This window comes from Furipterus horrens, unplaced genomic scaffold, assembly GCF_987537825.1.
Source record: "Furipterus horrens unplaced genomic scaffold, mFurHor1.1.pri manual_scaffold_12, whole genome shotgun sequence".
NCBI classification, from domain to species: Eukaryota; Metazoa; Chordata; class Mammalia; order Chiroptera; family Furipteridae; genus Furipterus; species Furipterus horrens.
The window spans coordinates 48267738-48295707 of NW_028327182.1; the positions used below are offsets into that span (position 1 = coordinate 48267738).

General features: G+C 39.0%; 1 protein-coding gene and 1 pseudogene across 1 annotated transcript in view; both read left to right on the forward strand.

The window, feature by feature from the left end:
* The window catches only part of GTF2F2 (general transcription factor IIF subunit 2), a 216396-nt gene that overhangs the window by 149873 nt on the left and 38553 nt on the right, over positions 1-27970 (forward strand). Inside the window, exon 6 of the mRNA XM_090258587.1 lies at positions 1767-1866. Coding sequence (XP_090114713.1) covers positions 1767-1866 — 100 coding nt within the window. The remainder of the gene's footprint in view (positions 1-1766; positions 1867-27970) is intronic.
* Positions 3691-5988, forward strand: LOC149996140 (heat shock protein HSP 90-beta pseudogene; annotated as a pseudogene).

Consider the following 27970-nt stretch of genomic DNA (forward strand, 5'->3'; position numbering starts at 1 on the left):
AGATCCTAACCACTATTATATGAGATGTTAAAGGGACAGGTTTAGAAAAAGGAGGATCAAAACTATGAACACTAAAATGAAAACTGCAACACAAGAACCAACAACAGAAGCCAGGGAATTGAAACAAAGGCAAACTAAATAGACAACGAGAGTGGAAAAAGAACTATAGGTATAGGGAACATATTGGGGGGAGGTCAGCAGGGAGGGGAAAGAGGGTAAGGGAGGGAGATCGTACAGGAATTAAGAAGCATAGTAGAAGGGAATGGAGTAGACAGGAAGAAGTTGAGAAGAACTATATACACAACCAATGGACACGGACTAAAAGTGGGGGACAACTGGAGGGAGGGGGGGTCACTGGGTGGAGGGGAGCAGAAGGAAAGGAAATTGGGACAACTGTAACAGTATAATCAATAAAACATATTTTAAAAAGTTAAAAAAATAAATAAAAATAAAAACAAAATTAAACTAAGCAAACAACTAGAATGGGAACAGAACCATAGGTATGGGGATCATATGGAGGGTTATCAGTGGAGAGGGGGAAGGGGAGCCTGGGGGAAAAGGTCCAGGGATCAAGAAACATAACTGGTAGGTACAAAAGAGAAGTTAAGAATAATGAAGTAAATGAGGAAGCCAAAGAACCTCTATGTGTAACTCACGGACATGAACTAAGGAAGGAGGGGATTGCTGTAGGGAAGGGAGGTACCAGGCAGAGAGGGCAAAGGAGAAAAAAGTTGGGACTACTGTAATAAAATACATTTTTTAAGTCATTGAAAAACTACTTTTTCGCTCTTAAAACAATTTTTAGATTTACTGTGCTGATATACCAAATGAAATAATCTAATTTTTAAAATAAAAAGTAAATGGTAATGTGTGAACCATTAAATATGATAACATTTAATCCAAAGCAAAATTACCATTGCTACTTGAATATATATGTACTGGTCAAGTATTATATTTTGTAATATGCTGTACAACTAACTATGCCTTATGTTTATTTTTGGCCATTTTTTCAAAATTGGTATTTTGGCCCTGTTCGGTGTGATTCTTTTGGTTGGAGCATCATCCCTCAGCCAAAAGGTTGCGGGTTCGATCCCCAACATAGGCATGTATGACCCTGATCTGGGAGCCTATGGGAGGCAGCCAGTCGATGTTTTTGTCTCACATCGATGTCTCTCTCTCTCTTCCCCTCTCCCTCTCTCTAAAAGCAGTGAAAAATATCCTTGAGTGAGAATTTTTTTAAATGATATTTTGAGTTATATTTTAATGTAGATAGAGTCCTACAAAAGCCAGGGCTGTCCAGTACAACTTACTTTGATGATGGAAATGTTCTATATCTGCAGCCACTAGGCCCTCACTGGCAATGTATTATCGTTTTATTTACCTTTATATCTTAGTGAATAGAAGTTTTGAATTAATGACTTGTTTAGTTTTAAGCGATATGATTTAAGATAATTCTTTTTACATAAAGTTTTTTTCCAGAAATTTAAGAATGATTAGCTTCTCTGTTTTAGTAAAGGTTTGACTATACAGTAAAAGGTAGAAGTAGGTTTTAGAATTATAATACGAGTGTTTGTTTAGCTTATGGTCTGGTTTCTACATTATAGTCATATAATCAGGGTGTTTTTGAAGTATTAAGGTTGGTATATCTTCTGAGGTTATTTTTTATGTATTAACTATCAGTTCTTGAAAGAGAAGAATAGGAATAACTTCAGGTTTCACTCTTAATAAACAAGTGAAATTTGTAAGTAGTGTCTTCTATTTTTCAGATTGCAAATAGAAGAATCTTCTAAACCTGTAAGGCTATCACAACAACTGGACAAAGTTGTGACAACCAATTACAGACCTGTTGCCAATCATCAATACAATGTAAGTTTGTCTGTCTTCATTGTTATATCTTTATTCTTTTCTGTACAATAGACCTTTCTATCAGGTGCTTGAGTTATAGACTTAGTATGGAATATGACAATTTGCCAAGCATAGAAAAGATGTTCACTCTGTATCCTGAGTTATACTGTTGAAACTACTCTTGATAAGATTTTCAAAAAAATAAAACACTTCTTTTTTGGTGTTTCTAATGATTTAAATTATGGTGTCCTTAATAAATAATAGTTTTACTTTTTAAAATTTTCTATACCTTAATAACAGATTTTAATGTTTTGACAAAAAATATAAGATTGTGAAACAATAGTAATTTTTCCCATTGATTGTTAAGACTGCTTTGCATAATTTCAGGTTGAGCGGGTATTTTTGTGGTTTCACACTATCATGCAAAGTGAATACGGCCCTATGTTTTATAAACCTTTTTTATTAAAGCATATCATATATACTGTATATTTTATAGTATACAATACACACACATATTTTATACATATTATGTATATATATATTATGTGTACCAGGCATTGTTCTGAGTGTCTCAGAAATAGTGACACATTTAATTTTCATGCATACCTTATGAAGTAAGTACTGGTATTATCATCATTTTATAGATGAAGTAACTGTGACACAGAGGTTAGCTTACTTGAGGTCACACAGCTAGTAATTAATTAGTCCAGGTGTTGAACCCAGGCAGCCTGATAATATTGAGCCTTATTCTTAATTAACGAATGTACTCTGTTGCTGCAGGTTATTAGCAATGCTAACAGGGCAAAGAGTTTTGGGTCTTGAAGTACCTATAAGGAAAAATGTAATGATTCTCTGAAAACAAAATGAAGCCTAAGTAGCAATTAATTAATAGTTGATATCTTGTTTCCTGCTTTGTTACTTAAGATCCTCTTGATATTGAGCCTAGGAAGAAATAAACTCTTTAAGACTGGCTTGAACTACTATCTTTTCCTTTGCTTTTATTTTTTATTTTATTCTTTTTTTAACCACTACTTTATGGTATTTGAATTTCATACCATTATTTTATATGAGTGGAGGGTAAATGCCTGCAGGGCTGCACAGGCATCCTCAGTGAGCAGAATGCTGAAATTTCAGAAGGTAAAATAATAGACTGATGAACTGGAGTGCACATGCGCCTTCTAAAGACATTCTAATTTAAAAATTGCTACACTATGTAGATTAAATAAAGCAAGTCAAAGTTCAGTTGCATCCAATCAGGCTTTAATTATACAGCTTCTGGTTATATTTTAGGAGAAATGTAAACTAAAGAAGAGGACAGGCCAGATAAATGGAGATTATCCAAGAGATGTGTTTTTCTGTTGTGTTGATTGGGACAAGTAGATAGAAGTCCACTTTATTGTCCTCTTTTATTCTCATCTTTTCTACTCTTATGGGGGAATACATGCAATTTTCTGAAGCGAAGTGGAAATACAGAAGTAAAATACTATGGGTTTTGTGATTGCCTTTACCTTTTTTCATTAGTGTGCTTCTCTTGTAGCCGTTGGCCTACTTATGGGCCAGGCTTCTATATATAGTTTCCACTTTGTATATGTTTTTATCACAGTGAGGACAAGAAAGACCTCACTTTCCACAAGCTATAAAGAGATTTAACCTTTCTGAAGGAAAATTTGGTAAGAAAGACAAGTGCCCAGAGATGTATATGCAGTAGTGTTTTAAGATGGGACAAGGTTGGAAACAAATGTTCAAAAATGAAGATTAGGACCCCTCTCTCAAGTCAGCCCTGTGCACACTGTTTTACGCTGTGTGAGCCAAAAACAGACCCTGCTCTCTAGTACTTAGGTCTCTTTACCCTCAAGATGCCTGAGGAAGTGCACCATGGAGAGGAGGAGGTGGAGACTTTCGCCTTCCAGGCAGAAATTGCCCAGCTCATGTCTCTCATCATCAACACCTTCTACTCTAACAAGGAAATTTTCCTTCGGGAGTTGATTAGTAATGCTTCTGATGCCTTGGACAAGATAAGTTATGAGAGCCTGACTGACACTTCCAAGTTGGACAGTGGTAAAGAGCTGAAAATTGACATCATCTCTAACCCCCAAGAACGCACCTTGACTCTGGTAGACATAGGCATTGGCATGACCAAAGTTGATCTTGTAAATAATCTGGAAGCCATTGCCGAGTCAGGCACAAAAGCGTTTATGGTGGCTCTTCAGGTTGGTGCAGACATTTCCATGATTGGACAATTCGGTGTTGGCTTTTATTCTGCCTATCTGGTGGCAGAGAAAGTTTAGTGATCACAAAGCACAATGATGATGAGCAGTATGCCTGGTACTCTTCTGCTAGGGGTTCCTTCACTGTGCGAGCTGACCACGGTGAGCCCATTGGCCGGAGTACCAGAGTGATCCTTCACCTCAAAGAAGAGCAGACAGAGTAATTAGAGGAGAGGCAGGTCAAAGAAGTGGTGAAGAGGCACTCACAGTTCATAGGTTATCCCATAACCCCTTATTTGGTGAAAGAACAAGAGAAAGAAATAAGTGATGATGAAGCAGAGGATTAGAAAGGGGAGAAAGAAGAGGAAGATGAAGATGATGAGAACCCCAAGATTGAAGACATGGGCTCAGATGAAGAGGATGAGAGTGCTAAGGATAAGAAAAAGAAAACAAAGAAGATTAAGAAGAAATACATCGATCATGAAGAACTGAACAAGACCAAGTTCATTTGGACCAGAAACCCTGATGACATCATCCAGGAGGAATATGGAGAATTCTATGAGAGCCTTACCAATGACTGGGAAGACCACTTGGCGGTCAAGCACTTTTCTGTAGAAGGTCAGTTGGAATTCAGGGCATTGCTATTCATTACCTGTTGGGCTCCCTTTGACCTCTTTGAGATCAAGAAGAAGAACAACATCAAACTCATATACACCATGTGTTCATCATGGACAGCTGTGATGAGTTGATACCAGAGTATCTCAGTTTCATCCGCAGTGTGGTTGACTCTGAGGACCTGCCCCTGAACATCTCCTGAGAAATGCTCCAGCAGAGCAAAATCTTGAAGATCATTCTTAAAAATATTGTTAAGAAGTGCCTTGAGCTCTTCTCTGAGCTAGCAGAAGACAAGGAGAACTGTAAGAAATTCTATGAGGCATTCTCTAAAATCCTAAAGCTTGGAATCCATGAGGACTCGACTAATCAGTGACACCTTTCTGAGCATATGTGCTATCACACTTCCCAGTCTGGAGATGAAATAACTTCTCTTTCGGAATATGTCTCTTGTATGAAGGAGACGCAGAAGTCCATCTGTTATTACATCACTGGTGAGAGGAAAGAGCAAGTTGCCAACTCTGCTTTTGTGGAGCGAGTGCGGAAGTGGGGTTTTGAGGTAGTATATATGATGGAGCCTATCGATGTGTACAGCAGCTCAAGGAGTTTGATGGAAAGAACTTGGTCTCAGTTACCAAGGAGGGCCTGGAACTACCTGAGGATGAAGAGGAGAAGAAAATGGAAGAGAACAGGGCCAAGTTTGAGGACCTCTGCAAACTCATGAAAGAGATCTTGGATAAGAAGGTTGAGAAGGTGACAATCTCCAATAGGCTGTGTCTTCACCCTGCTGTATGGTGACCAGCACCTACAGCTATACAGCTAATATGGAGCATATCATGAAAGCCCAGGCACTTCGCAATAACTCTACAGTGGGCTACATGATGGCCAAAAAGCACCTGGAGATCAACCCCGACCACCCCCATTGTGGAGACTCTACGACAGAAGGCAGAGGCAGACAAGAATAACAAGGCTGTCAAGGACCTTGTGGTGTTGCTGTTTGAAACTGCCCCGCTCTCTTCTGGCTTCTCACTTAAGGATCCCCAGACCCACTCCAACCGCATCTATCACATGATCAAGCTGTGCCTAGGCATTGATGAGGATGAAGTGACAGCAGAAGAACCCAGTACTGCCGTTCCTGATGAGATCGCGCGCCCCTTGAGGGTGATGAGGATGCCTCTGGCATGGAAGAAATAGATTAGGAGTTTCTACCTGCAGACCTTGTGTCTGTCCTGTGTAGTGTCTTCATGGCTCCCCCAGCAGCCCTGAGTGGCCCTAGCCCCCCTGATTTCATCTGCTGTTTAGTGGTTTGTTTGTTTTTTTCACCTCTCTTTCCTAAGGCAGCTTACAAGGGTCCCAAGCCTTCCCTTCTCATAGTTGACATTGGGCTTGGATTTGTTGTGTATTGTGTTTTTTTAATTTTGTTCTGAAATTAAAGTATGCAAAGGGAAAAAAAAAAGATTAGTTAAATACTTTAACAGTCATTTTTGTATAATAGGAGTAAAGTGGTCCTGGCTGGTGTGGCTCAGTGGATTGAGTGCCACCCTGCGAACTAAAAGGTCATCAGTTCAATTCTCAGTCAGGATTCATGTCTGGGTAGTGGGCCAGGTCCCCCGTTGGGGGCGTGCAGGAGGCAACTGATCTCTGTATCTCTCACATACACATTGATGTTTCTTTCCCTCTTCCCCTCTCTCTAAAAAATAAATAAATAAAATCTTTAAAAATGATAAGTGTAAAGTGTTTCTATCTTTCCTTCTTTATAAAAAATTTTTAAATTACCACAGTGAGTATATATTGTTTGAATTGTTCCGGTGGGCATTAAAGCTTTTCTCTTGGGATGGGAAAGGGAGAAAGCTATGATAGCACGTTAGTACCTAGTCATGACAGTATTTTACCACAATTATCTAAGATTTGTCTTCTCTTAACAACAGATGTTTTTTAAATGCCTCCGTGTGCCTGAGATACCTATTCCCAGTGAACCAAACAGATAAAATTCCTGTCTTCAAGGAGCTATTCCTTCTTTCAGTTCTCTGGTTGTACCTTTTCAGACCCCCACAGCGTATATATCTCTTAATTTCTTTGAAGTAGTAAGTCCTCATTTTTAAACTAGAATCATTTCCCTTAAATTTCTTTACAAGAGTCACTCTTCTTACACTGCTACAGACCATAATTTCTGAGCCAAAAATAGAACTCTCTTAGGTCAATGAAAGCTGTCACTTTGCTAGTATCAAATTGCTGACCTTTCTCTAGTTCATATTCTTAGTGACATTGGCATAATACCTTTACCTGGCAGTACAGAAGATAGGTTCCCAATGTCATTTTTAGGATGTTTTCACAGATTTTTTTAACAAATAAAGTATGAATATGTTGTGTTCTGGACCCCTTGTTAGGATATAAAGCTGTAACATACATTTTAAAGACTCTTTAAGTGACCTTTCAGTTCAGTTTGTTAAGGTTGTCATAGTGTAAAGGAGTCATTATGTGAAGTAATTATAGTAATGGGTCATATAATAATTTTTATTAAGATTTTGTTTACACAAAAACAATAACCTGCTATATTGCATTATTTGGATGTTTAGTAATTTATTTTCATGGGAGTGTATCAGAATGTGTGGAGGTACATGCATAGCTTTTAAAAGTATAATCAACCCTGGCTGGTGTGGCTTAGTGGATTCAGCGCCGACCTATGAACTGAGAGGTCGCAGATTTGATTCCCATTCAACGCACATGCCTGGGTTACAGGACAGGTCCCTGGGTGGGGGCGTGTGAGAGGCAACCCATTGATGTTTCTCTCGCATATCTGTTTCTCTCCCTCTTGTTTCTCTCTTTTCCCCTCTCTCTGAAAATAAATAGATGAAATCTTTCTAGAAATGCATATTCAGTATTGTAATAACAGCAATCGAAGATTATAAAATTTCTGTTAATGTTAACAAAAAGGAACATTAATTTTTTCATGTTGTCTTATTTATTTTTAAATTTATTAATTTTTTTTGTGGGTGGACCCCCACTCTGTAAAAATTCCCCCTTCTCACACTTAAGACCCTTTATAATCTTATAAAGGACAATGGGCAAAAGTCTCGTGCTCCTCTAGCTGCTTCAAGCTGGACATGGTCATCGTCCTACCTACCCCTGGGTACAGAAATCCCTAATAAGAGTGGGGGATGTGGAGGGGAGGGTGGCCTTCCCACATGGGGAAGGATCATGCAGACTCTAAGTCAGTTGGATGTCCCCGGACAATGGCATGCTTGGTTTAGCAGGCTGGCATCCTTGTTGTATTCTGGAAGCAACAGATTTGGCAACAGGGTTAAAAGGCATCATTCAATCCATAATCACTAGATGACAAAAGTCAGGAATTTATTTTTCAATGTCCCACATTAGGGAAAAAAAAAAACGGCTTTTTTTGGAGGAAGGTATGCAAGGCACATCATACTTCTCCAAAACCCTCTTGCCCACTATACTTAGTTTGGGCTGAGGGGAATATTTTAGGTTTCCTCCTTCTCAAACCTCTGGGCGCTTTCTGTCCAAGCCATTAGGATAGAAAAGAGAAACCAGTTTTAAAGTGAGGCATACAGACCACCCCATAATTCACCAACCCAGCCACTTAGTTCAGCCAAACAATTGAGTCTCAGGAAGCAGCGATGCAGACAGGATTAAGTGAGGCCTATAAGTCTAGTCACTCAGGTAATGAGATCATAGGCTTATGCCCTATGAAAACAGAACACACATGTTAATTTGCACAACATGACCCACAAACCAGTCTCTAAATCTGCGAGACTGTCTTATTGGAAAGACATCCACTTGCCAGGTATTTGACATTCTTCTTACCTGTAAATTAAGCATCTTTGATGATGCTACAGACCTACTTTAACTTTCAAATGAAAACAAACTTTAAATAAAAAGAAACTTTAAAGACAGTTAACTGCACTACTTTATAGTCTACAACTGAGAATTGTGAATTTTCTTGAATCGTGATTTTTTCTCCTTAATCTTACCCACTTGTCATTAAAAGGACTGCATTAAGTCCAGTATTAATTTACCATTTTCGTTTGCATAAACACAGGAGTAGCAAATGATCACATATGATCTTTACATCTGCTTTGCTGGAACTTACTCAAGGAACCTTTAGGTAGACTTTCAGTTTGCCCTTCAGGGCACAGAAGCTGAGCCACATACCTGCCATCCTGTCTACCTGTCTTTTCCAAGTCCTTCAGGTTTTCCATTGTGCCTTAAGATCCCTTCTAGCCATCTTTCAGAAAAGTAACCTTCATTCCTTCACTGGAAAGATTGCCATGAACTGCACAACCAACCAAGGTGTACCAGGACTTTTTTCTCGTGGGCTTTTATTACCTTCAAAATTCAATTCCAGTTCCTCAGGGCTTTTTGGTAACAACCAGAGCCCAAGCGTGCCTCCTTTACACATGACATTCCAGTCAAAGTCTTAGTCAACAAAACCTGTATTAACAACTGGTCTTATTAGTTTTATGCAAAGAACCTTATGTCATTACTTCTTCAGAATGCCAAATTCTGGGGGGATGAGGGAGGGAGAAAAATATACAGTGTGAAGGAAAATCCTTTTCCTTCTAATATTCACTAAAATTGCATTTCCATACTTTACATTTTCTTTTGTTCACTTTCCTACATGTGAGGGGTTTTTGGGGGGTGGAGGGAATTTGCTGGCTCACTTATTAATTTATTTTGCTTTCATTTTTTTACCATCACTAAAAATTTTTGTGTTTTTCTATTACAGTTGTCCCAAGTTTTCCCCCTTCGCTTCCCCGCACCCTGCCCATCCCTTCTCCCACAGTCATTTCCACCCAGTCATAAATGTCCATGGGTCATTTATACATGTTCTGTGACTAGAACCGTCCCCTTTTTACCTCCTTATCAACCACCCCACCTCCCTCCTTGTCACTGTTAGTCTACTCCTTGTTTATGTGCCTCTCATTCAGTTTTGCTCGTTTGTATTGTTCATTAGTCTCCTGTATTAGGTGATATTATATGGTATTTTTCTTTCATTGCTTGGCTTATTTCACTAAGCATAATTCTCTTCAGTTCCATCCATGTTGTTGCAAATGGTAGAAGTTCCTTCTTTCTTTCTGCTACATAGTACTCCATTGTGTGAATGTACTACAGTTTTTGATCCACTTTTCTACAGATGGGCACTTAGGCTGTTTCCAGCACTTGGCTATTGTAAATAGTGCTGCTATAAACATAGGGGTGCATAGGTTCTTTGAATTGGCATTTCAGGATTCTTCGGATATAATCCTAGGAATGAAATTGCTGGTTCAAAAGGCAGTACCATTTTTAGTTTTCTGAGGAAATTCCATACTGTTTTCCATAGTGGCTGCACCAGTCTGCATTTCTACGAGCAGTGCATTAGGGTTCCCTTTTCTCCACATCCTCACAAGTACATGTTGTTTGTTGATTTGTTGATGGCCATTTTGACTGGTGTGAGGTGATATCTCATTGTGGTTTTTTATTTGCATCTCTCTAATGGCTAGTGATGTTGAACATTCTTTCATATGTCTGTGGACCCTCTGTATATCCTCTTTGGAGAAGTGTTTGTTCAGGTCCTTTGCCTATTTTTTAATTGGGTTGTCTTCTTGGTGTTGAGTTAAATAGGTTCTTTATATATTTTGGAGATCAGTCCCTTGTCTGAGGTATCATTGGCAAATATATTTTTCCATATGGTAGATTCCCTTTTCATCTTGCTGATGGTTTTTTTTTTTTTTTTTTTTTGTGAGCAGAGACTCTTTAGTTTGGTGTAGTACCATTTGTTTATCCTTTCCTTTATTTCCCTTGCCTTAGAAGATATATCGGTGAAAATATTGGTACATGTGATATCTGAAATTTTCCTGCCTATATTTTCCTCTAGGACTTGTATGGTATCACAGCTTACATTTAAGTTTTAGATCCATCTTGAGTTTATTCTTGTATATGGTGTAAGTTGGTGGTCTAGTTTCTTTTTTTTTTTTTGCATGTCTCTGTCCAGCTCTCCCAGCACTATTTGTTGAAGAGGCTCTTTTCACTCCATTTTATGTTCCTTGCCCCTTTGTCAAATGTTAGTTGATCGTATAGACCTGGGTTTACTTCAGGGCTCTCTATTCTGTTCCATTGATCTATATGTCTGTTCTTAATGCCAGTACCAGACTGTTTTGATTACCATGGCCTTGTAGTATAGTTTGATATCAGATATTGTGATTCCTCCTACTGTGTTCTTCTTCCTCAAGATTGCTGTGGCTATTCCGGGTCTTTTTCAGTTCCATATAAATTCTTGAAGTATTTGTTCTAGGTCTGTGAAATATATCGTTGGTATTTTAATAGGGATTGCATTGAATCTATAAATTGCTTTGGGTAGTATGAATATTTTAATGATGTTGATTTTTCCTGTCCTTGAAGATGGTATATGCTTCCACTTATTTGTATCTTCCTTAACTTTTTTTCTTCAGTGTTTTGTAGTTTTCTGAGTACAGGTCTTTTACCTCCTTGGTTAAGTTTATTCATAGGTACTTTATTTTTCTTGTTGCTAGAGTAAATGGGGTGTTTTTCCCCCTAGTTTCTTTCTCTGATATTTTATTGTTCATGTACAGAAATGCCTTTGATTTCTGAACATTGACTTTGTACCCTGCTATTTTGCTAAATTCACTTATTAGGTCAAGTAATTTTTTCATGGAGTCTATAGGGTTTTCTATGAACACTATTATGTCATCTGCAAATAATGAGTTTTACTTCCTTTTTCCAATTTGGATGCCTTTTATTTCTTTTTCTTGTCTTAATTGCTGTGGTTAGAACTTCCAAGACTTGTTGAATAGGAGTGGAGGGAGTGGATATCCTTCTCTTGTTCCTTATCTCAGGGGGAATGCTTTCACTTTTTCTCCATTGAATATGATGTTGGCTTCCAGTTTCTAGTATATGGCTTTTATTATGTTGAGGTATGCTCCCTCTGTTCCCATTTTGCTGAGTGTTTTCATCATAAATGGGTGTTGTACTTTATCAAATGCTTTTTCAGCATCTATTGATATGATCCTATGATTTTCGTCTTTTACTTTGTTTATGTGTTATATTACATTTATTGATTTGTGAATATTAAACCATCCTTGCATCCCTGGGATGAATCCCACTTGATCGTGGTGTATGATCATTCTAATGTGTTGCTGAATCCGGTTTGCAAATATTTTGTTGAGGATTTTAGCATCTATGTTCATCAGCAATATTGACCTGTACTTTTCTTTCTTTGTTGTGTCTTGACCTGGGTTTGGAATTAGAGTAATACTAACTTCAAAGAAAGAGTTTGGGAGTCATCCCTTTTGGATATTTTGGAATAATTTGAGAAGGATAGGAGTTAGTTATTTACTAAATATATTGTAAAATTCACCTGTGAAGCCATCCAGTCCAGGGCGTCTGTGTGCCAGGAGTTTTTTTAATTACTGCTTTAATTTTACTAGTTGTTATTGGTCTCTTTAGGCTTTCTGCTTCTTGATTCAGTTTTGGAGGATTATGTGTTTCCAGAAATTTGTCCATTTCATGTAGGTTGTCGAATTTCTTCTGATACAGTTTTTCATAGTAATTTCTTAAACCTTTTATATTTCTGTGGTATAGGTTTTGATTTCTTTTATTTCTGATTTTATTTTGGTCCTCTCTCTTTTTTTCTTGATTAGCCTGGTTAAAGGCTTTTCAGTTTTGTTTATCTTTTCAACAAACCAGCTCCTGGTTTTATTGATCTTTTGAATTGTTTCTTTAGTCTCTATGTCATTTAATTCTGCTCTCGTCTTGATGATTTCCTTCCTTCTACTCTCTCTGGGCTTTGTTTTGTTTTTTTTTTTTTCTTTAGTTCTTGTGTCTGTTGGGTTAGACTCTTTTTTTTGTAATATGCTTTAATGATTATGCTGTTACAGTTGCCCCAATTTCTTTTCTCTTTGTTCCCCTCCACCCAGTGACCCCCTTCCCTCCAAGTGTACCCCCCTTAGTACATGCCCATTGGTTGCACATATAATTTTCACATCTTCAAGTCTACTCCACTCCCTCCTACTATGCTTCTTAATTTCTGTACCATCTCCCTCCCTTCCCCCCTTCCACCTCCCTGCTAACCTCCCCACATAATATTCCCCATACCTATAATTCTTTTCCCACTCTCGTTGCCTACTTAGTTTGCCTTTGCTTCGGTTCCCTAACTTCTGTTGTTGTTTGTTGTGATACAGTTGTCATTTTAATGTTCATAGTTTTGATCCTCTTCCTCCTAAACAAGTCCCTTTAACATTTCCTATAACAGTGGTTTGGATCTGATGAACTCCTTCAGTTTTACTTTGTACTGGAAGCACTTTCTCTACCCTTCTATTCTGAATGACAGTTTCGCTGGATAGAGTAATTGTGTCTGTAGGCTTTTGCTTTCATTACTTTGAATATTTCTTGCCAGTCCCTTCTTGCCTGCAGAGTTTCTTTTGAGAAATCAGCTGAGAGTTTTATTGGGACCCCTTTGTACGTAATTCTCCTCTTCTCTCTGCTGCTTTTAAGATTCTCTCGTTATCCTTAATTTTTGACATTTTGATTATAATGTGTCTTGTTGTGGTTCTCCCTGGGTCCAGTTTTCTTGAAACTGTGCTTCCTGGGCCTGTAAGTCCTTTTACTTCCCCAAGTTATGGAAGTTCTGCTTCATTATTTTTTCACATAATTTTTCAATTTCTACTTCTTCTTCACCTCCTGCCAACCCTATGATTCGGATGTTGGTCCACTTATTGTTGTCCCATAGGTTTCTGAGCCTTACTCATTTTCCTCACTTTTCATTTCCTCTTTCTGCACTCGTTGACTGTTCCTTCCCTATGTTCCGATTTGTTGATTTGATCCCTGGTTTTCTGTCCCTCACCACTAGTTTCGTATGTGTTTTTATTCGTTTCAGCAGGACTAGCCTTCATTCGTTCCCTATCTTGTTTAATATCCTCTGTTAGGTCTGTAAGCATTCTTATAACCAAAGCTCTGAACTGAGCCTCAGAAAGATTTCCGAACTGCTGCTTCATTAGATTAGATGTTTGCTGGCTGGTCAGCTGTGTCACCGGGATCTCTATCATGATCTGTGCCATCCTGACAGTTTTGTGTTTACCTTTGCTTCCTGGGTGGGGCTGTCACTCCTTCTACACTATAGGGGGCAGAGCCCCGTGCACTCATCACAACCAGGCGACCCTTTTCACCACAGTGGCATTTCATGTGAGACCGGGATCCAAAATGGGTTCCTGCCATTCACCTTCTGCTGAGAGACGGGGAGCCTCCTCCTCCGTCCCCATGACCTCTGGCCCTCACAGTCCAAGGTAATGTGGGTCTGCCTTTGTCAGCATTGGTATCATGGACTCATGGGTTTGTTCTGCAGCCAGGGGTGCTCCCCAGGCGCTTCTAACCTCCCCTTAAATACAGGTGTCTGTGCTTTCCATGGTCCTGCCGCCGTTGCCGCAGCTACCACCGCCAGCACAAATTGACCTCTCCACCCCGGCTTTGCCCTTTCTACCCATCCAGATGAGCACCAGTTCTTTATAACTTCATGTGTTGGACTTCCATGTTGCTCTGTTTTCTCGAACTTCTGGTTATTTCTGGTTTTTCAGTAGTTGTATTTCTTTTTAGATGTGAAAGGAGACGGAGCTTAGGCCTCCATGTTGACCGGAACTTGTCCCCTCATCTTGACAGGCTCCTGTGTTTTTTTGCCTCTTTGTCTTAGGTAGAGCTGTCGCTCCTGTTACATTGTAAGGAGCAGAGCTTTAGGGATTCATCATTACAGGACGACCTTTTTCAGCACATTGTGGCGCTCTGTGTGGGTGAGGAGTCTGAGAGGGAACAATCCTGCTTGCCCAGCACTCGTCCCTTTCCCAGGCACTTCTCCTATTTCCGTATGTGACTCGCTTCCCTCTAGTTATTATCCTGGCTTTTCTTCCCAGAGTGGGTGGGTCTGTGGATATTCTAGGAACGTGGGGGTTCTTTAAACAAGCGGACACTGCTGAAAGACTGGCAGTTTCTGCCTCCACCCAAACCCCCACTGGTTTGCACAGTCAGAACAATGAGGCTTGATTTTCCTTGGTGTTGGGACCGTGAGCTGCGTGGTCTTGTGAGGTGCTGGGAACGCAACACCAGGTGTTGCTCCTGACTTTTTAAAACGTGTAACTGTGCTTTCCTCCAGCCTGCTGCTGCTACTGCTGCTAACACCACCACACCTCATCCTCTCCGCCCTGGCTCTGCCTCTCCTACCTGTCTGGATGAGTATTTCTTCTTTGTATCTTTGTTTGTTGGACTTTCATGCAGCTTGATTTTCTGGAACTTCTGGTTGTCTCTAATTTTGAGATAGTTGTATTCCTTCTTAGTTTGGAGGGAGATGCGGCGTGTCTGTCCATGCCTCTATCTTGGCCGGAAGTCTAGATTTTTTATTAGAGATTTTTCTATCCTTTTTAGGTAGGCTTGTATTGCTATGAACTTTCCTCTCTGGCCTTCTTTCGCTGTATCCCAAAGTTTTTGAGTTGTTGTGTGTTCATTGTCATTTGTTTCCAGAAACTTTTTCATTTCTTCCTTGATATCATTGTTAACACATTCATTATGTAATATCATATTATTCATTTTTCATGAGTTTGAATGTTTTTGAGTTTTTTCCTTAAGGTTGATTTCCAGTTTCAAGGCATTGTGATCTGAGAAGATGCTTGGTATAATTTCAATTTTCTTGAATTTGTTGAGGCTTGTTTTGTGACCTACCCTGTGGTCCGTCTTTACAAATGTTCCATGTGCACTTGAAAAAAATGTATATTTTGCTTCTTTGGAGTGAAAGTTCTATATATATCAACTAAGTCCATTTGAGCTAGAGTTTTGTTCAGTACCTCAGTATCCTTGGTGTTTCTTTGCTTCAGAGATCTGTCCATTGTTAACAATGGAGTATTAAAGTCCCCTACCATAAGTGTGTTGCTGTCTATATCCTTGAAGTCCTTCAATATTTTCCTTCTATATTTCGGTCCTCCTATGTTGGGTGCATATATGTTTACAAGGCTTATATCTTCTTAATGGATTGTTCCCTTCAGTATTATGAAATACCCTTTTTTGTCTCTTTTTTATGGCTTTTGCTGTGAAATCTGTTTTGTCTGATGTAAGTATTGCTACCCCAGCTTTTTTTTCATATCCATTTGCTTGGAATATTTTTTTCTATCCCTTGACTTTTAGTCTGTGTAGATCATTTGTTCTAAGGTAGGTCTCTTGTAGACAGCATATATGTGGGTCATGCTTTCTAATCCATTCAGCTACCCTATGTCTTTTGATTCGTGCATTTAATCCATTTACATTTAAGGTTATTGATAGGTACGTATTCATTGTCATTTTCCCCCTTTGTACTTGTGTTCCTCTCTGTCTCTGTTTTTTCATCTTATTAAAGCAGACTCTAGCATCTCTTGCAATGGTGGTTTGGTGGAGATGTATTTTTTTAGCCTTCTTTTTATCTTGGAAACTCCTTATTTCACCTTCTATTTTGAATGAGAGTCCTGCTGGGTAGAGTAGTTGGTTGTTTGCCTTTGATTTTCATTGCTTAGAATATTTTTTACCATTCCCTTCTGGGTTGAAGTGTTTTTGTTGAGAAATCTGATGATAGCTTTATTGGAGATCCCTGGTATGTTATTAGCTGTTTCTCTCTTGCTCCTCTTATGATTCTCTCTTTGTCTTTCAATGTTGCCATTTTAATTGTGATGTGTCTTGAAGTGGGCTTTTTGCGATTTATCTTCATTGGGACCCTCCGTGCTTCCAGGACTTGCATAACTTTTTCTCTCATCAAGTTAGGGAAGTTTTCTGTCATTAGTTTTTCAAACAGGTTTTCTATTCCTTGCTTCTCTTCTTCTCCTTCTGGTATTCATATGATATGGATATTACTACATTTCATGTTGTCCTGCAGCTCTTTTACAACCTCTTCATTACTTTTCAGTCTTTTTTTGGTTTTTTCTTTTTGCACTGTGGGAATTTATTTTCTACGTTGTCCTTCAGCTCATTGATCCAATTTTGTGCTTCCTCTAATTTGTTTTAATTCCTTCTACTGAGTTCTTCAATTTAGAAATTGTATTCTTCATTTCCTCATGGCTCTTATTGATATCTTCTATGTCCTTTTTCAAGCTGATTAAATTCTCAGTAAGTTCCTTGTAGTTTCCCTGGAATTCTTTGTATTTTTCTTTGAGCTCGCTGAGCTCATTGAGCTTGCCTATAATCTATGTTTTTAATTCTATGTCTGATAGTTTCCTCTCTTCTATTTCATTTAGCACTCTTTCTGGGGATTCCACCTTTCCTTTCAATGAGGGGTTCTTTCCCCATCTCCCCATCTTTTTTTTTTTCTTTTTTTTTTTGACTGTTCTTGTTTGTTGGTGCTTCTTAGATTGATCTGCACTTCCTGGATCTGTCCCTGGTGGTGTCAGATCATGTACCAGTCTGGGCCTAGGCAGCCTGTTGGAGACTACCAGAGATCTACTGCCTTTGTCTGTCTCCTTTAGTTGTTAATCTATTCAATCTGTGATCAGCCATTAGGCTTAAGCACCAAGGATGGAGGAGATTAATTCCAGAAGGCGTGCCTTTTGCTTACCCTCAGGCTAATGCCACTTGGAGGGGAGTGGTCTGCCTGCAGTATGGGAATGAGTCAGCACTGGGACCCAGTTGGCTGCTCCCTAGTTTTCTCATCAAAGCCACCGCTCCAAATTCTCCCCAAGTGTCTCGAGTCCTCTCTGCCCTCCCTCTGCTTGATCCCAGGATAAGTGGGTGCCAAAATGTTTCCGTACATGATTCGTGTAAGAGCTCTTTGTCTCCAGCTGTTTTTTTCAGGCCAGCAAAAAACCCTGTGGCTCTTCACTTTTCACAGCTGGATGCTATTTTACTTTCTGCTCTGTTGCTGTAGGCTGGGAAGTTCAGCTAGGGGTTTAGGCCCAGCCCTTCTCGGTGGGACATCCTGGCTGCTGAGCTGTTCCTCATTCCCCCAGCTGCCACCCATGGGAGCCCAGCCCTTTCGCATCTCCGCACTTCCTGCTAGTCACATTGTGATGAAGTGGCCTTTTCTGTCTCTCTCGGGTTATAAGACTTCTCTCCAGCTAGTGTTCAGTTGGTTATTCCAGATGATTTCTCCACAATTAAGTTGTAATTCCAGATTGGTCCTGGGAGGAGGTTAGTGTAGCTTCCACTTAATCCTCCACCATCTTGGATCTCCCGTCTTCTTTATTTTTTATAGTTCATTTTTTATTGTAGTCTTTCCATTACCATTTAGAAAGCCACTTCCGCTTCCACCAACTCTTCCCTGCTCACGATTACCATGCTGTTGTTCATGCCTATGAGTACTTTTTGTTTTTTGCTTTATCACTTCACACCTCCGAAACCTCCCCACACCCAGAACTGTCAGCCTGCTCTCTATCTATGAGTCTCTCTATTTTGCCTGTTGGTTCAGTCTGTTCAGTAGATTCCACATATTAGTGAAATCATATGGTACTTGTATTTCTCTAACTGGCATATTTCCCTTAGAATAATGCTCTTCAAGCCCATCCATGCTGTCACAAAGGGTAAAATTTTCTGTTTTACATCCTAGTAATGTCCATTGTACAACTATTTTACCCACTCATCTACTGATGGACACTTGGCCTGCTTCCAAATCCTGATTATTGTAAATAATGCTGCAATGAAAATAGGGGTGTATATTTCTTTCAAATTTAGTGTTTCGGGTTTCTTCTGATAAATTCTAAGCAGTGGAATCACTGGGTCTTAAGAGACTTCCATTTTGAAAAATTTTTTTTCTTTTTTTTTTTTTTTTCTTTTTTTGAGTTAACTCTAGGTTGCCTGCCACAGTGGCTACACCAGTCTGTATTCCTACCAACATTTCAGAAGGGTTTCCCTTTCTCCACATCCTCACCAGCACTTACTGTTTGTTGATTTATTGATGACAGCCTTTCTGACAGGTGTGAGGTAATATCTCGTTGTGATTTTAATTTGCATTTCCCTGAATTACTGATGTTAAGCATCTTTTCATATGTCTGTTAGCCATCTGTATGTCCTCTATGGACAAGTGTCTGTTCTGATCCTTTGCCCATTTTTAACTGGATTGTTTGGTTTTTTTTGGTGTTGAGTTTTATAAGTTCTTTATAAATGTTAGATATTGCACAGCTATCAACAACTGAATCTAAAAAATAAACAAAAACCAATTAAGCAAACAACGACAACAGGACAGAATCATAGATATGGAGATCATGCAGCGGTTTATCAGAGGGGAGTGCAGATCGATCAGGGTATGTACCTCTTTAGTAGCTCTTTCCTCCCAATATTTTTGCCAGCTCCACGGCCTTATCCACCACAGAGTGATGGATTTGATCAGGAGAGAATCCCTTGTAATCATGGGCCACTTCTGGCCACAATTTTTTCCAGCTGGCATTCAAAGTCTCACTCTTCATCTCCTTTATGGGCTTTTGAATATTTTGGAGACATGATGCAAATGTGTACTCATGCCAGTATGCCTTTACTGAGAAGTCTTCATCCGAGTCCATAGCTTCAACGAGGTTTTTGCAGGGTGTTTCGGGTGTAGGGCACCTTAAAAGCATGAATAACGCCTTGATCCATTGGCTGAATGAGCGATGTGGTGTTCAGCGGCAAGAAGTGTATCTGGACGCTATCATACGTCAAGTCGACAGCATGGCCTCCATCATTACCCATTATCAGAAGCACTTTGAAGTCAAGACCTTTCTCTGCCAGATAAACCTTAACCTCTGGGATAAAACATTGATGAAACCAATCAGTCATGACGAAATTCATGATCCAAGCCTTAAGGTTGTGCATCCAGTACACGGGCAACACATTCTTATTTTTGTTTTTTAGGGCCCTTGGGTTCTTGGACTTACAAATAAGCCCTGGCTTTATCATAAAGCCCGCAGCCCCTTCCCACACATGATTAAAGTTGCCCTATCTTTTTGGGCCTTGAAACCAGGGGCTTTTGCTTCTTCCTTCATAATGAAAGTGCGAGACGGCATTCGTTTCCAGAATAAGCCCGTTTCATCCATGTTGAAAACTTATTCAGGCTTATAGCCTTCTTCCTCAATGATGTTCCTCGACTCCGGCTTTATCCTCAGAGGTAGCCTCTTCCTGCAGAGAGGTGCTCTTGAGTCCAAGGCATTTCGGAAATTTGTCAAACCAGCCCTTGCTGACACTGAATGGGGTTGGTCTGATTGGAGAAGCACTCGAAGGTCCTGCTTCAGCAGCGTCGTCGTCATCCTCTTCTTCATTCTCATCACCTTTGTTATCATCCCTTTTTGCAGCTAAATGATCATACAGTTGCTTGGCCTTCGTCTGGATGGTGTTTGTATCCAGCGACATATTTTTTCTGCAATCATTTATCCACACAGCTAATGCAGACTCCATCTTCACAATGGTCTTATTGCGGGAAGTAACCACCCTCTTTGGTGTTTTGTTGAAAGTCACTGATGCCGTAGACCTGATATTCTTCTCGTCCTTCTTTATATAGTGAACTGTAGACTCTTTGATCCCGTAATGGCAGCCAACAGACACATAGCTTCTCCCTTCCTTCAACATGTCGAGAAGTTCCACCTTTTCTTTTATGGTAAGCATCTTCCTCTGGCCCTTGGGTTCACTGCCAGAATCCTTAGAAGATGCAGGACATTTGCATGGCATCGTAGGGCTTGCAATAAATTCAGCCTTTAAGGAAATTTTCACAAAACACAATGCAGAGCAAAACTATGCACAGCGATCAGAGGTAGGAGTGAAGTGGACAAGGCGAGATGCTGAACATATGCACACAGTGTGGGATAGCAGACTGACTGATGCTATGGTTACTGAGCCAATCAGTGCCCAGGATACACAAGACAATGCTCTGGTTGGTCGCCTTCTATCAATCAGCCAATCGTGTGCCGTGTACAATCTCGTGTAGGCAGACAAGCTCGAGCGTACATCTCGTTTTCAGCATAATGTATGTTTGTCTGGAAAAAAAATACATACTGAAAACGGTGTGCAGTATTTTGTTTCGATTTAATATTCTTTTAATGTTAAAATCATTTATTATATTTTTTATATATTTTTTGAAAATTTTGGGACAAAGTTAATCATTAAAACCATAAATACTTTTGTTACAACATGGATGGAACTAGAGAGAATTATGCTTAGTGAAATAAGCCAGGCAAAGAAAGAAAAATACCATATGGTATCACCTAATACAGGAAACTAAAGAACAATACAAACTAAATAGGACAAAGAGCAGAACAGCTGTCAATAGGGGGAAGGGGGGGAGGGAGAGAAGGGGGATAAGTAAGGGAAGGGTTTAGTCAAGGAACGTGTATGAATGACTCATGGACATGGACAACGGGGAGGGATATGATTGTGGGAGAGGGGATGGGCTGGGTGGGGGGGAGCAATGGGGGAAAAATGGGACAACTGTAATTGAAAAACCAAAAAATAAGAGATTTTTTTAAAAACCATAAATACTACGCATATAAATACATATACAGTGCTGCAAAATCCCATGATATAGCAAAAAGTCCACGATAAATAACTAAATATAATGTTTTTTTTAAATCCCACAATACAATGAGGCCGCGATAAATGAACCGCGATATAGAGGGCGACTACTATAAAGGAAGTGGAGAAGCCAAAGAACTTATATGACATGAACTAAGTGGAGAGGGCGAGTATTCCTGGAGGGAAGGGGAATACCAGGTGGAGAGGGCCATAGGGGTAAAAATTGGAACAACTGTGACAGCATAATCAATAAAATATACATTAAAAAATAAATTTTAGTTCTTAACCCCTTATAAAATGTATCAGCAAGTGTGTTCTTCCACTCAGTGGGTTGTCTTTTTCTTGTTGTTGGTTTCCTTTGCTGTGCAAAAACTGTTTAGTTTGATATAGTCCTATTTGTTTATTTTTTCTTTTGTTTCTCTTTCCTGAGGACATAGAGCAGAAAAAATAATGCTATGAGATATGTCCACATATTTACTGCCTATGTTTTCTACTAGGGTTTTTATGGTTTCAGTTCTAACATTTAAGTCTTTAATTCATTTTTAATTTATTCTTATGTGGGGTGTGATAAGGTGGTCTAGTTTCATTTTTCTGCAAGTATCTATCCAGTTTTCCCAACATCATTTATTGAATAAACTATCTTTAGCCCATTGTATGTTTTTGTCTCCTCTGTCAAGTATTAATTGACTATAAAGGCATGGGGTTATTTATGGGCTTTCTGTTCTGTTCCATTGATCTATATGCCTCTTACCATGCTGTTTTGATTACTAGGGCCTTATAGTATGATTCCTCCAAATTTGTTTTTCTTTCTCAAGATCACTGTTGCTATTCAGGGTCTTCGTGGTTCCACATAAATTTTTGGAATACTTCCTTTAGTTCTGTGAAATATGTCATTGGTATCTTGATAAGATTGATATTGAATCTATAGATTGCTTTGAGTAGTATGGACATTTTAATGTTATTAATTCTTCCTGTCCAAGAACATGGTATATGCTCCCATTTATTTGTATCTTTGTCAGTTTTCTTCGGTGTCTTATAATTTTCCAAGTACAGACAGGTCTTTTACATCCTTGGTTAAATTTATTCCAAGATATTTTATTCTTTTTGAAGCAGTTGTGAATAGGATTGTTTTCTTAATTTCCCTTCTTGATAGTTATTTTTATGTATAAAAATGCAACTGATTTCTTGCTGTTAATTTTGTCTCCTGCTACTTGACTGAACTCATTTATCAGTTCTGCTAGTTTCTTGGTGGAATCTTTATGATTCTCTATACATAGTATCATGTCATTGAGAAATAACAGTTTTACTTCTTCCTTTCTAATTTGCATGCCTTTTATTTCTTCTTGTCTGCTGTTGAATAAGGGCGTTAAAAGCAGACATCCCTTTCTTGTTCCCAATTATAAGGAGAACACTTGTAGTTGTTGCCCGTTGAGTATGTTGGCTGTGGGTTTGTCATATATGGCCTTTATTAACTTCAGGTACGTTCTCTTTATTCTCACTTTGCTGAGCATTTTTATCATAAATGGGTTCTTGATGTTATCAAATGCTTTTCTGCATCTATTGATAATCATCATGTTTTTATCATCATTCCATTTATGTGTTGTATCACGTTTATTGATTTGTGGATATTGTATCAATTTTGCATCCACAAAATAAACCCCAGTTAATCATGGTGTATGATCTTTTTTACGTATTGCTGGATCTAGTTTGCTAATACTTTGTTGAGGATTTTAGCATCTATGTTCATCAGGGATATTGGCCTATAATTTTCTTTATTCGGAGTGTCTTCATCTGGTTTTGAAATTGGGAATATGCCGGTCTCGTAAAATGAGGTTGGTAGTCTTCCCTCTTCTTGAACTTTTTGCAATAGTTTGAGCAGGAGAGGTGTTAGTTTTTCTTGAAATGTTTGGTAAAATTCACCTTTGAAGCCATCTGGTCCAGGAATTTTGGTTTGAGGGAGGTTTTTTTTTGTTTGTTTTTTTAATTACTGCTTGAATTTCACTAGTTGTAATCTGTCTATTCACATTCTCCAATTCTTCCTGATTTAGTTTTGGAAGATTGAATATTCCTAAGGATTTTTCCATTTCATACAGATTATCCAATTTGTTCTTATAGTCCTTTGTATTTTTTGGAGTCAGTTGTTACTTCAGTCATTTCTGATTTTATTTATTAGTGTCCTCTTGCTTTTTTATTTTTTTCTTCTTTTTTTGATAAGCCTGGTTAAAGGTTTGTCAGTCTTAGATATCTATTGAAAGAACCAGTTCTTGGATTCATTGATCTTTTGTGTCCTTTTTTAAACTCTATTTCGTTTATTTCCACTCTGATCTTTATTATTTCCTTCCTTCTACTCACTTTGGGACTTGTTTATTATTTTTATAGTCCTTTAATTGTAAAGTTAGATTGTTTATTTTAGCTTTTTCTTGTTTCTTAAGATAAGCCTGTAGCGCAATGAATGTGCCTTTGAGGACTGTTTGCCCAGTGTCCCACAAGTTCTGGGGTGTTGTGTTCTCATTTTCATTTGTTTCAAGGATTCTTTGGGTTTCTTCCTTGATCTCATTGTTAACCCATTTATTGTTCAGTAATATGTTATTTAGCTTCCATGTCTTTCTGTGTTTTTCAGTTTTTTCTTGTAATTGATTTCTATTTCATAGCATTTTTATAGTCAAAGATATGCTTGATATGATTTCAGCCTTCGTAAATTTACTGAGACTTGTTTTGTGTCCTAAGTAGTGGTCTATACTGAAAAACATTCCATATGCACTTGAAAAGAATGTATATTCTGCTGCTTTGGGGTGAAATACTGTGAAGATACCAATTAAATCCACTTGATCTAGTGTGTTATTTAAGGCTGCTGTCTTATTAATCTCTCTGGAAGATCTATCCATTGGAGTGAATGGAATGTTAAAATCCCCTACTCTTAACTATATTTCTATCAATCTCTTCTTTTAGGTCCATTCAGATGCTTCACATATTTAGGTGCTCCTATTTTAAGTGCATAAATGTTTACTAGAGTGATACCCTCTTGCTAGGTGGTTCTTTTTAACATTATGTAGTGTCCTTTGTATCTAACTATAGCCTTAGTTTTAAATTTTAAAGTCTTAGTTTTTGTCAGGTAAAAGTATTGCTACCCCAGCTTGTTATCTCTTCCAATTGCATGTAAAATCTTTTTCCATCCCTTTACTTTTGGTCTGTGTGTGTTTTTCATTCTGAGGTAGGTCCCTTGAAGACAGCATTTGTATGGGTCTTGTTTTCTTATGCAATCAGAAACCCTTTGTCTTTTGATTGAAGAATTTAAGCCATTTACATTTAAAATGATTATTTATATATATTTATTGCTGTTTTATTTCTTAACTATCTTCTTTTTTAAGTGTATTTTATTGATTATGCTGTTACAGTTGTCCCAATTTCTTTTCCCTTTGCTCCCCTCCACCTAGTACCTACTACCCTCCAGCAATCCCAACCCCCTTAGTTCATGTCCATGGATCGTGTATACAACTTCTTTGGCTTTACCCTCTCCTATACTGTACTTAACATCCCTCTGTCTACTTTGTTCCTACCAGTTATGCTTCTTAGTCCCTGCACCATTTCCCCTTTTCTTTCCCTTTCCCCTCACTGATACCCCTCCAAATGATCCCCATAACTATGGTTCTGTTCTATTATGGTTGTTTGCTTAGTTTGTTTCTGTTTTTATTTTTTTAATTCTGTTGATAGTTGTGGGTTTGTTGTCATTTTAATGTTCATAGTTTTGATTTTTTTTTTTCTTAAATAAGTCCCTTTAACATCTCCTTTAATAAGGGCTTGGTGGTGATGAATTCCTTTAGCTTTACCTTGTCTGGGAAACACTTTATCTGCCATTCCATTCCAAATGATAGCTTTGCTGGATAGAGTAACCTTCGTTGTAGGTCCTTGTTTTTCATCACCTTGAATACTTCTTGCCAGTCCCTTCTTGCCTGCAAAGTTTCTTTTGAGAAGTCAGCTGATAGTCTTATAGGCATTCCTTTGTAGGTAACTCTCTGCTTTTCTCTTGCTGCTTTTGAGATTCTCTCTTTACCTTGAACCTTTGGCATTGTATTTATGATGTCTCTTGATGTGTTTGTCTTTCAGTCCAACTTGTTTGGGATGTTCTGTGCTTCCTGGACTTGTATGTCTATTTCCTTTGCCAAATTAGAGAATTTTTCCTTCATTATTTTTTCACATAAGATTTCAATTTCCTGCTCTTCTCTTCTCCTTCTGGCACCCTCTGATTCGGATGTTGGCACATTTAAAGTTGTCCCAGAGGTTCTGAAGCCTCTCCTCCTTTTTTACAATTCTTGTTTCCTCCTTTTGTCCTGATTGTCTTTTCTTCTTTATATTCCAAATCATTGATTTCCTTCTCTTCTCCACTGGTTTTGTGTGAATTTTCTTTTTGTTTCACTTAACGTATCCTTCATTTCTTCCTTTATGCACTTGTCATATTCAACCTTGTCTGTCAAGTCTGTGAGCATCGTTATCACCAGTGTTTTGAATTCAGCATCTGTTAGGTTGACTATCTCCTCATCACTCAGTTCTCCCACTGGAACCTTGATCTCCCTCTTTTGGGCCATACTTCTCTGTCTCCTCAACTTGACAGACTCCTGTGTTTGCCTCTGTGTCTTAGGTAGAGCTTTGGCACCTGTTACATTGTAAGGTGCGGAGCCTTAGGTATTCGTCAGTATGGGGCAACCTATTTCACCATTTTGTGGCGCTGTATATGGGGGGAAGGGTCTAAGAGGAAACAGTGCCACTTGCTCAGCGCTCGCCCCTTTTCCAGACACTTCTCCCACTTCCCATATGTAACTGACCTCTCTCTAGCTGTTGCTTGGTGATAGTTCCCAGAAAGGGTGGGTTTGCAGACATTCTAGGACCATGGGGGCCCTCTATAAACAAGTGGACTCCGCTGAGAGATCACCAGTTTCTTCATCTGCCCATACCTGCACTGGTTTCCCCAGTCAGAAACAAAGTAGCTTTATTTTCTCCAGCGCTGGGACCATGACCTGAGTGGTCTGGTCTGGGGCTGAGATCGTTCTCCTAGTTTCCCTCCCTACATTTAAAATGTATGACTGCACTTTCCACCGCTGGCCACAGCCACTGCCCTGCCACCACCACCGCAGCCACACTGTGTCCTCTCTGCCCCGGCTCCATCCCTCTTGCCTATATGCATGAGTATTTTCTTTTTATTTATTTGTTTCTTGGACTTCCATGTAGTTCGATTTTCTGGTACTTCTTGGTTTTTTTTCTTTCGATTGTTTGTTTTTAAGTTTTCAGGTAGTTGTATTTCCTTCTGAGTTCTGGAGGGAGACTCAGAGTGTCTACGTACTTTTCCATCTTGTCCAGAACTCCTTTAATATCTTTCTTTGTTTTTTATCTTTCTGTCTTTTTCTTCATCTTCTTTTTTTTAATATACTTTATTGATTATGTTGTTACAGTTGTCCCAATTTCTTTTTCCTTTATTCCCCTCCACACAGTGACCCATCCCTCCAGTTGTCCCCCCACTTAGCCCATGCCCATTGGTTGTGCATATAGTTCTCAACATCTTCCTGTCTACATCACTCCCTCCTACAATGCTTATTTTTTTTATTTTTTTATTGATTTTTTAAATATGCTTTGTTTATGCTATTACAGTTGTCCCAATTTATTTCCCTTTTGTTCCTCTCCACCCAGTGACACCCCCCTACCTCCAGTTTTCCCCCCCTTAGTCCATGCCCATTGGTTGTGCATATACTTCCCCATACGTATAATTCTTTTTCCACTCTCAATGCCTACTTAGTTTGCCTTTGTTTTGATTCCCTAGCTTCTGTTGTTGATTGTTGCAATAAGTTTTCATTTTAATGTTCATGGTTTAGATCTCCTTCTCCAAAACAAGTCCCTTTAACATTTCATATAACAGTGGTTTGGATCTGATGAACTCCTTCAGTTATACTTTGTCCTGGAAGCACTTTCTCTGCCCTTCTATTCTGAATGACAGCTTCGCTGGATAGAATAATCGTGGCTGCAGGTTTTTGCTTTTCATTACTTTGAATATTTCTTGCCTGCAGAGTTTCTTTTGAGAAATCAGCTGAGAGTCTTATTGGGACCCCTTTGTACATAATTTTCTTCTTCTCTCTGCTGCTTTTAAGATTCTCTCTTTATCCTTAATCTTTGACATTTTGATTATAATGTGTTTTGGTGTGGTTCTCCCTTTGTCCAGTTTTGTTGGAACTCTCTGTGCTTCCTAGACCTGTAAGACTATTTCCTTCCCCAAGTTAGGGAAGTTCTCCTTCATTATTTTTTCACCATCATTTTTCAATTTCTAGTTCTTCTTCACCTTCTGGCAGCCCCGTGATTCAAATGTTGGCCTGCTTATAGCTGTCCCAGAGGTTTCTGAGCCTCTCCTCACTTTGCTCACTTTTTGTTTCCTCTTTCTGCATTGGTTGACTGTTTGTTCCTTCCCTATGTTCCGATTTGTTGATTTGATCCCTGGTTTCTTTCCCTCACCACTAGTTTTGTATGTGTTTTTGTTCATTTCAGCAGGACTAGCCTTCATTCTTTCCCTGTCTTAAGATCTGCTGTTATGTCTGTAAGCATTCATATAACCAAAGCTCTGAAGTGTGCCTCAGAAAGATTTCCTATCTGCTGCTTCTTTAGATTACATATTTGCTGTCTGGTCAGCTGCGTCACCTGGATCTCTATCATGATCTGTGCCATCCTGACCATTTTGTGTTTACCTTTGCTTTCTGGGCAGGGCTGTCGCTCCTCCTAGGCTATAGGAGGCGGAGCCCCGTGCACTCGTCACAACCGGGGGACCCTTCTCACCACGCTGTGGCGTT